At 30.1% G+C, this 14,011-nt stretch overlaps 1 protein-coding gene across 3 annotated transcripts in view; it reads left to right on the forward strand.

Moving 5' to 3' along the window:
• The window catches only part of LOC107443874 (uncharacterized), a 329,039-nt gene that overhangs the window by 117,613 nt on the left and 197,415 nt on the right, over window positions 1–14,011 (forward strand). For all 3 annotated transcript variants that reach the window (XM_087166130.1, XM_087166132.1, XM_087166131.1), the window contains exon 3: window positions 1,765–2,055. In XM_087166130.1, the coding sequence (XP_087022256.1) occupies window positions 1,765–2,055 (291 nt within the window). The remainder of the gene's footprint in view (window positions 1–1,764; window positions 2,056–14,011) is intronic.

Below are 14,011 nucleotides of genomic sequence, written 5' to 3' on the forward strand. Positions count from 1 at the left end.
TTAGACTGTTATTTTATCTAATTGAAAAATGCCCAAATATACACTCTATAACAAAAAAATCGACGCATCAAGAAGGAGTTGTCCGATTAAAACGAAAATTGGTGGATAGGAAGACGACGTACAGAATAGTGAATGATTAAAATTTCAGAACAATTGGATAATTTATTGTAGAGTTACAGTAACAAGTTCAATAAGGTGTTGACCCGTCTCTAGCCTGGATGCAATCTGCCACACGGCGTGGCATAGACCGATAGGGATCCCAGATGGTCTCTAGCGGTATTTCCTGCCAAATTTGATCCAATTGTCGAACGAGGTCATCAACATTCCGTGCCAGATGCAATCGCCTTCCCATCATATCCCAGGCATGCTCGATGGGAGAGAGATCCGGTGATCTGGCAGGCCAAGGAAGAGTTTGACAAGCTTGCAGACAGTTCACAGCCACACGTGCCGTATGCGGTCTGGCATTGCCCTGCTGAAAAACCAGCCCAGGGCGCTGCAAAAGGAACGGTAGCAAAACAGGTCTTAGGATGTCGTCAACGTACCGCTGTGCAGTAAGTGTACCTCTAATGACGACCAAAGGGGTCCGGGTGTCAAAGGAAATGGCACCCCAGACCATAATGCCTTGTTGAGGACTGGCGTGGGGTGCAATAGTGAAGGCAGGATCCCCCTCTGCCCTGTGCATCTCCAAACACGTCTTCGATGATCGTCAGGACACAGTTGGAAGCGGGATTCGTCGCTAAAGACTATACGTCCCCAGTCGGCATCATTCCAGCCATATCTGTTCAAAACATTCAAGCACACGAAATTTCAAAGCAATCGGATGATTGCTTCTTGGTGCGTCGATTTTTTTGTTATAGAGTGTATTTTCGGTTGTAATTAGAGGGTCAGAAAATATGTATGCAAAAAGAACACCGTTGTCACAATTGCGGCAATGAGTTAAGCAAAGCTTTTGAATAGAATGAAAGAAAATTCTGTATGCATGTAAGTTATTTTTTTTTATTTAACTAAAAGAAAAAACACTTTAAACAGAAAAAAAATAAATTTTAGTTATAAATTTATAGCGAAAAAATGCGAATCCCAACTGAATATTACAATGAAAAATATAAAAATCACTAAATCTTATTGCTTTAGGGTTATAATAATGTCCAAGCATTCCTAACTGGATCTCGCTCTCTGTCTCCCCCCCCCCCTCTCTCTCTCTCTCTCTCTCTATATATATATATATATATATATATATATATATATATATATATATATTCACAACTTTCTGTATTTTCTAGCTAGGTACGTCATTTTAGTAAATTTCGAATAAAATTTGCGAACAAAGTTCCAACATAAAAAAATTTTAAGTTTAATTAAAAACTATAGCATTGTGTGGAAAATTACAAGGTGTTCTAAATTCTATTTTAAAACAAAACGATAAATTTTTTTAAGCAAAATGCCATGTTTAAATGTATACAGCCTCTTGAAACCTCTGAATTACTGATGGGCAAATGCAGAAATTAGACGATGCTTGATGTGGTATGCATTCTACGATTATAGTGCACAGTAGCGTGAAATACCCCATTCTGTCCGGTTTAGCTCGATTCAGACATTTGCATATTATCATGTTCTCTACCGCAGGATACAATTCTCATTCCATCAAACCATCATGCTCCAACCGTTTTAGACTCTGCTCGCTACTACTAACTATATCGCATGCTTATTCATGATTATTTTATTAATGCTATGTCCCGATCTCATCATCAATTCTCTTCCTAACAGTTTCATCATCTGGCAACTGTACCAGTGGGCGAGTGACGTTTGAGAGGACGCCTGGACTGAGGTTGCCAGGCAACGAACTGGACCATGTTGGCTCGTTGGAATTCCTCTCCAAGACAGCACCGACAGCTTGTTACCGTAAGTGTCTGGAAAGTGACCTCTGTGAGGGTTATTTCATTGACCATGAGGATCAAAAGTGTGTCTTATTGCGGGGGGACGCTCGGACCCTGCCCCTAATGGGACCTTTGGAACATAGCAGTGCGTGGAGTTATCACCGAAAGATTTGCTTAGGAGGTAAGCTGATTATATTCTTAGTAGAGGATTAGGATGTAGTGGAGTTTTTCTTATCTAAGTAGTAATGTTTTGTTTTTATTAAGCATGGGAATTAGTAATGTATTAAATTATATTATGTAGTAGGTATGAAGGTCTTATCATGAAGGATTGGCTAGCTGCATGTGTATTTTTATTATTAGTTTTGAAGTTTACATCAATTACAATAATGCAAAGTGTCACATTTATAACAAACATCGGGATAATTTTTTTCTAGGTTTAGTTTTATAAGATACCAGCTAAATATAACTTCTAAAACATGATAAATATGCTACGTAATTCTATTAATATATATATATATATATATATATATATATATATACATTTGGACTTTTGAATTACCTTATGTACTTTAACATCCACCAACTATTATCCAAAAATATTTCTTTTTCAAATTTTTGTACAACGTCTAAAATTAAGTTTATAGAATTATTTATTTATATAGATATTATGAATAAAGGACTAGAAAACTTTATTTAAGTGATTCTCAATATATATGAAACATTCAAGGGTTGCGCATAAAAAAGTGGATGCCATGATTGTATTAAAAAGACAGTAGCTATAGCTGTCCCCCATTAAAGTTTAGGAATTTAGGTAAGAGAAGAAGCTACGGCTGTCCTAACATTGAGGGTTAGGAATTTAGGTAAGCGAAGTGTATCGCAGACAGCTTTGCCTGATTTATAAGTTCTCATGAAACCATTAAAAGTGTATGGAATGTCACGTTAAGATGGACCCGAAGAACAATGCACGAAATAGAATAATTCTCGAAATTTATGGAACAATTCACAGAACTTCGATTTCAGGATGCCAGAAAGGGAGCTCATTGTGGACATTTTTAGATGAGTGCCTGATATTACGAGACAAGCGGTTATGAACAAACAGTGTTAAAGCTTTCGTGAGCCGTGGTCTGCTAAAAAACAGAAAAGCTAACTCCGTGATCTGCAATGAATCAATTTCTTCCGACTATTGAATTTTAGGTTTACTACTTATGATATTTGTACTGCTCAGTAAAGGGACTGCGTAACCACTTACGTCCACTAAGAATTGTAATAGTTTGCGCACTGGATGCATTTTTTTTTTTGTACGACTTTACTGTATCCCACGTGAAAAAGCTAATCTTTCTTCTTACATTCTTAACTTTACATTCTTCTTACATTTCTTAATTATGCTGAAGTTTTGGTACTTCTGTCGATGACATACTTCTTTTGGAATCAAATGTCTCCATTTGTTATCTAAGCAACCCTTATATATTAATTTAAAGTGTGAAAGTGTAATTAAGCTCTTCATTACTTTGAAATGTGTTTTGAAGTTTGAACACAGAATGAAACAAAGGTAATAATTTTTTTCTTCTAAATTCAGGTATTTGATAGTATTTTACAGTAATTAAGACACTACTCCTCACACTACAGTATTGATATATTTTGCTTTGGCTATATTTAGATAACATTGGAAAGCACTCTTTTTCACGGATATCATCGTGTGAGCTGATGCCGAGATTATATATTTTCCTTATTTTGTTTTCCGAATTTTTACTTTTTTTTAAATGTTTTTTAAAAATGTTTTATTTTAATAACTTTTTCTCCTCTTTCAAAAAATCTTTATATTTTATCCGCGTTTTCTTTCTTTTTAGTTTTTATATATATATAAGATTTTTTTTAAAATGAAACACAAAATCATTTGTCGTAAACCAATTTATATTTGAAGAATATATCGTCAATGACAATGTAAATACCATTTTAAATTCCTGAGCATTAAAATTCAACTAAACCAAAAAATCTCCCCTTCTGATATTTCAAAATCATACCCAATACTGCAAATCCAAACAAACCTGAAAACTGCCTGTAAGTCTTGTCCAAAGTTTGTATTTTCCTTCTTCATAAGCATTGGTTAAACACTTAAGATGTCTCGTGAAAAGAAGGAGACACCATAGTGCCTTAAGGCTAACGGCTTTTTGAAGAAGTTTCATGCAGAACGTTCTGTTTATCTTCTTGGTTTCCATTGAACATTGTGTGTTTGAGTTGTCTGTAATAGCACTAAATGGACGAAGAATTCTTTTCTCTTCTTTTTTCTTTCTCAAATACAAAACTCGAGGGATTATCACATTTAGAGTGTGTCTTTGATTGTTTGTTTTTGTCCTCCCTAGCTGTTTTCTTTACATTACAGGTTCTGTTCTCAAGTTGTCTTGCGCAAAGGAGGATTAATTTGTTTGGGAGACAAAATGGTTTTAATAGTTTCCCCACTATCAACAAAAACTTTTAAGTGAGAAAATAGCTTTAATGAGATAAAGAAATCGTCGTTTATGTGCTTTAAACTGATTTTTGGTTTAAAGTAATATTTGGTTTGTTATCCAGCCTTATCGTTGTATTTATGGAGAAAGTGATTTTGAAAAGCTCGATAAAATCAAGTTATTTTATTCTTTTACTGCTTGAAGATGAACTTGTAAAATAAGACAATGCACAGTTTTTGTGTCTGATATAGATGTGACAGGTTTGGATCTAGCCTATGGAAGTTTGTTCAAATGAATTTAAACTTAAACAGAACAATACTGGGCAAAGCTTTAATTTTATATATTTCTTGAGAAGGGCGGAGCGATTCACGAAATTTTTTCTAACAGGTTTATCTCTTTATAACTTTTGAACGTTCTATATTTGAGTTTTGTGTAGCAGACTAAATGGACAAATAATTCTTTCTCTTATCTAAAACTCATAGAATCGTGTCTTTGTTTTCATTAATTTTCCATATCTGATTCAGACAGCCCAGCTTAGATACCTGGCTATGACTGATTATTCAAATGCTGGAATCAGACCACTGCGCTAGCATAAAACTTTATCTCACCTGAGAGCTCATCTCCCAATGAAATGTCCCAGGTTCAAATCCCAGCGGTGGCTGGCTGAAACAAATTATGCTTACGGCATGCACCGACCGCAATGCTGACTTAATATATCCTCAATCTTGGGTCAGAATCCCCTTGCTTTCGAGCTAACCTCTAAAGAGGTTTTCATATTTTGCCTCACCATGTAACGCTAATGTGACTCAAAGGATAGATCGGACGTTTCCTAATAAGATCACCCAGGTTCGAATCCCTGCGTTGATTGGTAGATACAATTTTTGCTCAAAGCTTGTTGCTCGCCTTCGCCTGCTCTCGTTGCTGACTTAAAATATTCTCAATGGTAAACGGATCCTGGTTTAGAATCCCCTTTCCAGCCGGCTAATCGGCTAGGTTAAATGTGTGTCCTAGATAGTCTTTTTTATCCTTCCGTCATTTTCTTGGATTTTCAGAATCCATTTTTTTTTAACGGATCCAATTTTTAACATAATTATTTTTTTGGAAGACAAAATGGTTTTAATAATTTTTAATATCATTAGGAACTTGACTTACGGAAATAAGAATACGAAAAAAATAGCCACTTACTGGTTTCAAATTAGGCTTTTGAAAAGATTTTGGCTTGAATTCAAATTTTATTTGTTACAAAATAGTGTAAAGTGATTTCGAAGTGTTTGATAAAATCTAGTAATTTCATAACGGTATATCTGAGATATCAGGAAATGTAGTGTTCTCTTTTAATACCAATGACTTAAGTTGGATTACCGCAATGCGGATCAATCTGGATAACTTTGTCTCGTATCTTAAAATATCATCTATGCTAATTAATTTGCACATTTGAGGCCAGATTCTTGAACCATTAAGATAGGATCTTAGTGCTAGATAACGAGATTTATAAATCAGAGGTTATTTAAGTTGTAGCACTGCTCTTTTTATCACACTGTATACATAAATATTTAGAATGGAGTTTTTAAAACTACAGTATTAAAACTTTGTGTACAAACAACCAACAGTATTGAACATTTAGGAGAAAAAAGGATCCAATTAATTAAAAAATTATTCCTCAGAAATGCAAATTCTACAGTAAATTCAAAAAATTGCAATCCTGTTATTGTTAGAATTTTTTTATTGTTTGCATTACTGTTCAAAGCCAAACATTAATATTTTTACTATGAAACATGTTGTGAATTGGGAAAATCAGCTTAGTTTGATTATAAAATGTAGTTAAGTGTGATAGCGAGATGGCGGGTATGTGTTTTTATTTAGGGTTGTTGGGGAATATTCTAGGAAGTTGCTTCATGAATTCACGTTCTCCCTAATTTTTATTTTTATTTTTTCCCAACTAAGCTATTTCTTTTCATGCTTATATTCTTTTGAAAATTAAACGAATTAAAAATTATATTTTATTCAACAATGATTGATGTGGTTTAAAATTACCCTTAGCAAATAGAATATAAATATGTAACTATGAAATTAGTTAAAGTGCTCTGATTAAATTGTTTGCTTTAATATGTTTGTTAGAGTTGCTGTGGCACTAGGGATAAACCAGATGCCAAGGTTCGATTCCCAGGGTTGATTGGTTGATACAATTTCTGCTCCCAGCTGTTCCTGGGCCCTCGCATGCTCCTGATGCTACCGAAAAATATTCTCAATAGTAAAAGGATCATTTCTTAGAATCCCTTTGCCATCTTTCAGGTTTCTGTGGTTTTAGTGAGGATTAGTTCCATCAAAATATCCGGCACGAAGGCTAGCTTATCCCAATGTTTGATCCAGGAGTTCCTTTGTCTTTTGGGTTTGGTTCAAAATTATAAATCTAGGGAGTTGAAGATTGATTGTCATAAATTCAGAATTAGGTTGGCTGTTCAGCACCGGCTATGAAAAATAATAAACTATGTTGATGACCGTTTGTTATGTGATGATCGTTACTTTCGATAACAAAACTAACTTGATCAACTACAATTTTTGAAACTATCTTTCAATATTTTCATGAGATTCTGGATAAAAATAGTTGTATATTATAGTTTATTTTTAATGTCTCTTTAATATTAAAAAAATTAATTTCTCTTTTAAATTTTTAAATTTCTTTTCATTTTTATATTTTTTTTTCTTTTTCTTTCTTTGAAAACATTAACAAAAAAATTTTTTTTTGATTTTTTTTTGTTGATAAAATAATGAAAAATATACCACCCAATCTTAACAAAACCTCTTCACGTTTCAAAATGCATTTTTCAATAAAAAAGGTTTGGTAGAATTAAAATTGATTTTAGTTTTGACCAAATGACAATCATTCATGACAGTCGTGGTTTTTGATACTTTGAAAAAAAAATCATCTAGTATGGAATTCACAGTTGTAAAAAGAAGTGTTTTTTGTTTTGTATCGCATTAATATCTTAAAATGAGTTGATCCCCAAAAATTTATTTTCAACTTCGCGAAACATCTTCAATAGCAATTTTTGTAACACCACATTTAAAAAAATAAATTTAAACCACGAAATGTGTTTATGAAAAAAATATTTTCTCATCCCTTAATGAAATTTTGATGTCTTTAAGTAACATTCAATCATCTTTGCTCCACACTGAAACATCCACAATTGAGCTCTTTATTTATTTTAATGGAATCGTTTCTTTTCATACGCTTTATGCATCTTTACGACAGAAAGAAAAAAAATACATCTTCAATACCCTCATGAGTATCAACCGGTGCATTTATTTCAAGAATGGCGAGAAAACGCAAAGCTAAGAAATGATGAAAAGCTATTTTTTGTGAAAGAAACCTACCTCGTGTTTCAGCGGAACATCTTGTCCTCGGTTCTTCACTTTTACTTTTCCATCAAGGCGTAGGGGAAAGTGGGGATTATTTACTTTCACTTCTGTAGTCGTGTTGCTTTCTATGTCTTGGGAAAAGGGAAAAATAGAACCACTCGGGAAAGAGAGCTCGTCTGCAAATAGCAGGCAATCTTTTATTTTTCTGGATAAGAGAGAAAGGCTTCATCTCCAAGAAGTATGTCTTGATGACGAGGAGGTGGTTGCCTGTATTTGATGAACGATCAGAAATCAGAAAAGGCAGTTAAGAATATTTTGATTGTCCACGGTTGAAGGGATGGAGTGTTTGTAGATGTTTAGAATTCTTTTAAAGTTAGAACGTATTAAATCTTATTTTGTACTAATGGTAGGGTGATGGTCTTTATATTGGGTTGTTTGGAACATTATTCCATTTTTTTTACAATATAGGAATTTAATTATATTTTTTCAGAGCTAATTTCATATTTAAGTCGCATAAACCTTTATATATTTTGATCGCTGATTTAGCAAGACTTGTTAAAAAGTTCGATTCATAAAGTAGTTTTTAGTTATAGCCCTTTCAAATATGTAGAGCCATATACTAATCGTATAAGTGAAAACCGGAATTTTCGGCATATTTTACTTTTTTTTCATTCAAACTTGATCCAGACTCCAAATTATGTAGAAAACCGAAAGCAAGTTTATTATGAAATGCTTTTTTATGTCCAATTTCGCATTTTAATACCAACTAGTGAGCATATTTAAATTTAATATTCAAAACTATTAATAATGTCCATGTTCGTGACAATATAAATACTAATTGAAAAGTTCTTAAATGTTTTGATTTTATTTAGCGCACTTTACGATTTATTCAATGATGTATAAGTAATTATTTATACGCTGTGTTGATGGTATTTCTGCAAATTTTCTTAAAATTTTTTTTAAAATTCTTAATGTGGTTAATATTTTGAACCATTATCGAAACGGAAATCAGGATATACGTGTGAATAGTCGCAAATTAATATTTAGGAGAAAAAAAACACACTCACTCTGTTGAAAGCAGACAAATTAGTATTAAAGAGGTCTGGTGTATAAGACAGCAAAAATGGTTTGATTGCCTCAGGAATAGAAAGAGGAGTTGAGAAACAGAAATTTGAAACACACCGGTATATCTGTAAAACTAGTTTTGATGTTCTGTACTGAGAACATCAAAACTAGAAAAAAGAAAGAAAGAAAATCGTATTTTCAAAATTCAATTTCTCAATTACTTTTTATTCGATTTCGCTCTAATTGTGTATTTTGCCATGTAGAATTACATTATTTAAAATAACGTAAAAAATTTTTATGCCTTTAATATTCAAAATTTTTTTTACTAAAATTAATAAATAAAAAATAAAAAAATATTTATTAGAAATTACTTAACTTTTTGCGTGGCAAAAAATCTCGAGATAGGCGAATTACGCAAAAAATAAAATTAACCTCTAAGCTTTCACTTTGTCAGGAGAGGAGTTCTAAGATTTCGACCAATCTCCATCCTCCTCCTCCGCTTTGTTTACGTTTACGAAAAATATTCTTTTCTTAGTCTGATTTTAGGACTTAAAATATAATCTGCCCTAATAATATATATATATATATATATATATATATATATATATATATATATATATATATATATATATATATATATATATATATATATATATATATATATATATATATATATATATATATATATATATATAATGAAGGCATATATATGCCTTCATTTGCGAAAAATTTACTAAAAATAAATACATAAATACTAAGAGTGGTCTTTAAGAAATATTCTGTACAATATTGATAAGGCTCTTGATATTTCTTTAGATTCCTTTTTTCTATTTTTCTTGGAAAATTTTTTTCCTTTTATTTATATTTTTATAAATAATTAGATTACAATTCAAATATCGGAAGATACATTTTTAAGTTAAATAATTTAGACCCAACAATTTACGGCATGATTAGTTTTAAATAAATAAAGATTATCAAATATTTACTGCCCTATTTATTAAATAAAGTAAAGTAGCACTTGCGATTAATAATATTTTCATTTAAACCTATTACTCCTAACTTAAATTAATAATGAAAATACATTGCTTTTTGCTAATTAAATTTATATTCATAATAAAAAAGTACTTGTAAGAAAACTGACGAAACGCAATGTTTGAAAAAAGCATTCCTTATTTATATTAATGCAATGACGTTTTCATCGATGTTTCGGTTCTAATAAATAAATCGCATGTACTTTATATATGTACCCTTAAATAATTAACCTTGCGAATGGATAGCTGTAATATTTTTCTTAATTTATTCAATTACTGCTACTGCCTTTTAATTAGGTAAATAATTAATCGCGTTATATATTATAATTAAGCATATTACCAGGATGAAACGTCGACATATTTCTGAACTTCTTCATATATATTGTTAAATGAATTCTTAGATATACTTTGAAATAAACTAATTATGAAAGTATTTTCTTCCAATCCAAATTAATTTACTTATCTTGGGTAATTTAAGTTTTTATGACAGAATTTCATAAGTAACATATTATATAACTAAGTTTGTAACATTTAAAGTATCGTTAGTTTTTTTTTCTCTTCATACAATGTAAATAGTAACATACGTATGGTGTATACGTATGGTGTAATAGTACGTATGGTGTATTTTACCATCGTAAAAATAGTTATGATAAGATGTGTTTAACAATCAATGTATATACATACTTTTAAGTTGCACTTATCATTAACTTATCAACGAAATGTATGATGTTTATTGAAAAAATTACTATATTAACGGGTATAAAAAGGGCAGTTGTGAATTAAATTTATTTACGCGCTAAAAATATTTTTTGTTTATTATAATTGTTCTCAAATTCAAACATTTTAAAATGCTGTTATTTAGGATTATTATATTCCCTTAAAATTTTAATATGTGTTTTATTTTATTTATTTATTTGTAGCAGCAGTACTTGATGTGTACATCATTCGCGATGGAGTGTAAAAACTCCGCACAGACCAGTAAGGAATAATAACAAATTAAAAAAACATATTTTAATGTATGTAACCAAATTTATTTACCAAATGTATGTAACCAAATTAAAATACTAATGCCTTTACTGCAAAAATTTAAAAACGAAAAGAAACCACGAAATGCCGCAATTCTCTTCTGAGTCTGATTTTGAATCCACATCAAAATTTAATTTATGTAGTTAGTTTTTATATGTTTCAATTTTTCTAAATGTATCTAAACCAAAATATTAATTCTAAAGGTAAAAAGTTAAAGTAAGAAATGATGGAAGTTTGTAGTTCAGAGCCTTGCATTGATTCTAAAATAAAATTTTATTTATTTAGCGCTCTTTATTATATTTTCCCTTAATTAATGATTTTTACTTACATATATATATATATATATATTATGTACACCAAAGAGAGAGTTCACATATATATACACGCGTATATGTATGTGAAACATGTGAGACAACAGCCTCTCTGTTAGTACACCGGATGTCGTTATTTTCCTAAGATAGAATTTCTTTAGATAGAGTTATTTTCTTTTTCGTATATTAGAATGCTTACTTGTACAAATCAAAATTTAATAATTTTATGAAATTAATAAAAATTAAATCTAATAAAAATCAAAAATTTAATAAAAAACTACTAGATTTTTTTTATCAACGTTTAGAAATTAAAATTTCTCCATATATAAAATTCAGAACTGCAGAGCGCAAATTTCAAGGACTAAGTTTTCATATAAGTTTCAATGAAAGAAAATGTGTAAGAAAAAATTAGTTAACATGTATTGAGTGATCCTTAATAATCATCATAATCATCGAGAATGAGATTTTACAATATTTTGAATTAAAGATTTATTTGGGAATATTACAATTTTTGTAACGAAAAAATATCTCGACTCTTAAACAAATAAGAGATTATATACATTTTTAAAGTTGCAAATAGATATCGTTGCACATACTTTCTATGCATTATATGGTAAAGATAAGCTTCATGTGTATCATATAATGTCATATGATATGCATCTCTTTATATGCATCATTATAGTTATAAATATATTTAAATACTTATGTTTATATTGATATTATGGTTTAGTCATTTTTCTATAAGTTCTACTACATAAATAGTAATTAATTTGAGTAGAAGTAACTTTTTTACATAAAAGCAACCAGAGTTAATTTGTCTTTACAGAGTTGTGTTTACAAATATAAAAAATAAAACAGAGAGTTGAAAGAAATATTTTTTAAGATCAAATTTCAGGAAGACATTTGGCGTTTATATTTTGGAATCTTCCTAATGAAACGAGATTTGATAAAAGATATTTTTTCAAAACCATCAGAAATAACAGATATATCTCCCTATTTTTCGATTAAATATTTTACAATAAAAACCAATACGTTTTTATGTTTGTGTATATTTTCTTTTCATAAAAACTAAATTAAAACTTCACTCTGTATGTTAAATGATTCTGTTTTTGTTATTTTCCACAACAAAAAATAAGTTTTAGTTATCGAAGTAATTTTTGTTTCAACAAAAGAATAGTTTTCAAATCAATACAAGGAGTACATATTTCTGGGAAATGTCTTCGGAATATCAATTTCCCTTATGTTATTCATGAATGCCATGCTTTTTTTTTCCTTCCATTTTTCCTGTTCATTTGAATGAAAGCATATCTTATTCTTTTCAAAAAATCTTATTTTTGCCGGTATCGATATATTTTTGGATTTAAATCCAAACATATATTCATCGCAAAAAAGCAAATTATGCAGTTTTCTTTTTCAGTTATGTTTCGATAGAATAGTAAAATATCTTGACTCTTAGATAAATAAGAGATTACACACATTATTGAATTTGAAAACATATAAAGTGTGTATTGATACATTGTTTTACATGCATTATATGATATCCATCTCTTTATATGCATCATTAGTATATGTGTATTTAATATTGGTATTTGAAACTAAGTTTTATTAAACTGTATTAAAGTTATTTAAGTTTATCATTTTTGTTTAATGCATGGACATGTTTTTTCTGTCGTTTCACTCACCTACCCCCGTGATTGTTTTTCAGTCATCATTTGTTTTTTCATTATTCAATTTTCATCATAATTGTTATGATTCAAGAGAAAAATTAACTGAATTGTAAAATAAATAATTGCTTGAAGAAAAAATAATTAATTCTGAAAGTGGGATACAAGAGGAAGAAACTTTTATTTATATAGACAGAAATGATTGTGCTCTGGAAAAAATCCGGATTTCCGTATTTTTCGCTAACCGCGATCCGGAAGTTTTCGGAAATCCAAGGTCCAGAAGTTTCAAGAAATCATCGATCACATTTATGTATAAAAATTCTTGTATATTTTATTTAAAAATATTAGAACTAGAATTTACACTTGGCATCTCTTTCATTTGTAAATATTTTTTCTGGTATAATAATAAATGTGATTAGAGATAAAAGTAAACTTATAAATAATTATTCATTTAAATTATGCTGCATATAATTTATTTAGAATTTCATGCTTTGAAAATATAAATGATTTAAATTTATAAAGGCATTAATTTTTTGAAATGCGTCATTAATAATTTTACTCAAGAAATTTTCACTATTTTTGAGTTAGGCTCACAATCACCCCTGTTTAGAGTTCTGTATCGTTCAGCAGTTTAATCATTGATTCAAATTGTTTTTAATAAAAATTGTATTCCTAACATGTAGAGTTAAGTTTAATGTAGAGTTAAACCGTAGCTCTCAATACTTAAACCATTGGTACAAACTGTTCATAGTGCATAATTTCAATCCTAATACTCTTAAAAAGCCGTGTAGATTTAAACTGTAGTTCTTAAGGGTTAAATCGTTGCTTCAATCAGTCCTTAGTGCATAATTGCTATTCTAAAACACTTATAAGATCCTGAAGAGTTAAACTTTAGCTCTGAACAGTTAAATCACGGCTTCAAGCTATTCTTTGAGCATAATTTCAATTTTAAAAATTATGGTGTGCTAGACTTAAAATAGCTATGAAGCCGTTCGTGAGCGATAAAACCGTGTTAATTTTTGGCATTTTTAATTTTGGTTTTACGCCAAACTTCTTAAACTTGATTATAAGGTACTATGGTTCAACTTATACGGAACCGTGGTTCAGTTGACAACCTTCTAAAGTTTCAAAAAATTTGCGCCGTAATAATGTTCAAACGACCAATGAATTATTTTTGGTTATGGTTCAATGTTGAACCTAATCTTCTAAGTGTGTACTTGGTAATTGGGAAACTGA

Source organism: Parasteatoda tepidariorum, chromosome 6 (assembly GCF_982258835.1).
Source record: "Parasteatoda tepidariorum strain Cologne lab strain chromosome 6, Ptep-v5.0, whole genome shotgun sequence".
Lineage (NCBI taxonomy): Eukaryota > Metazoa > Arthropoda > Arachnida > Araneae > Theridiidae > Parasteatoda > Parasteatoda tepidariorum.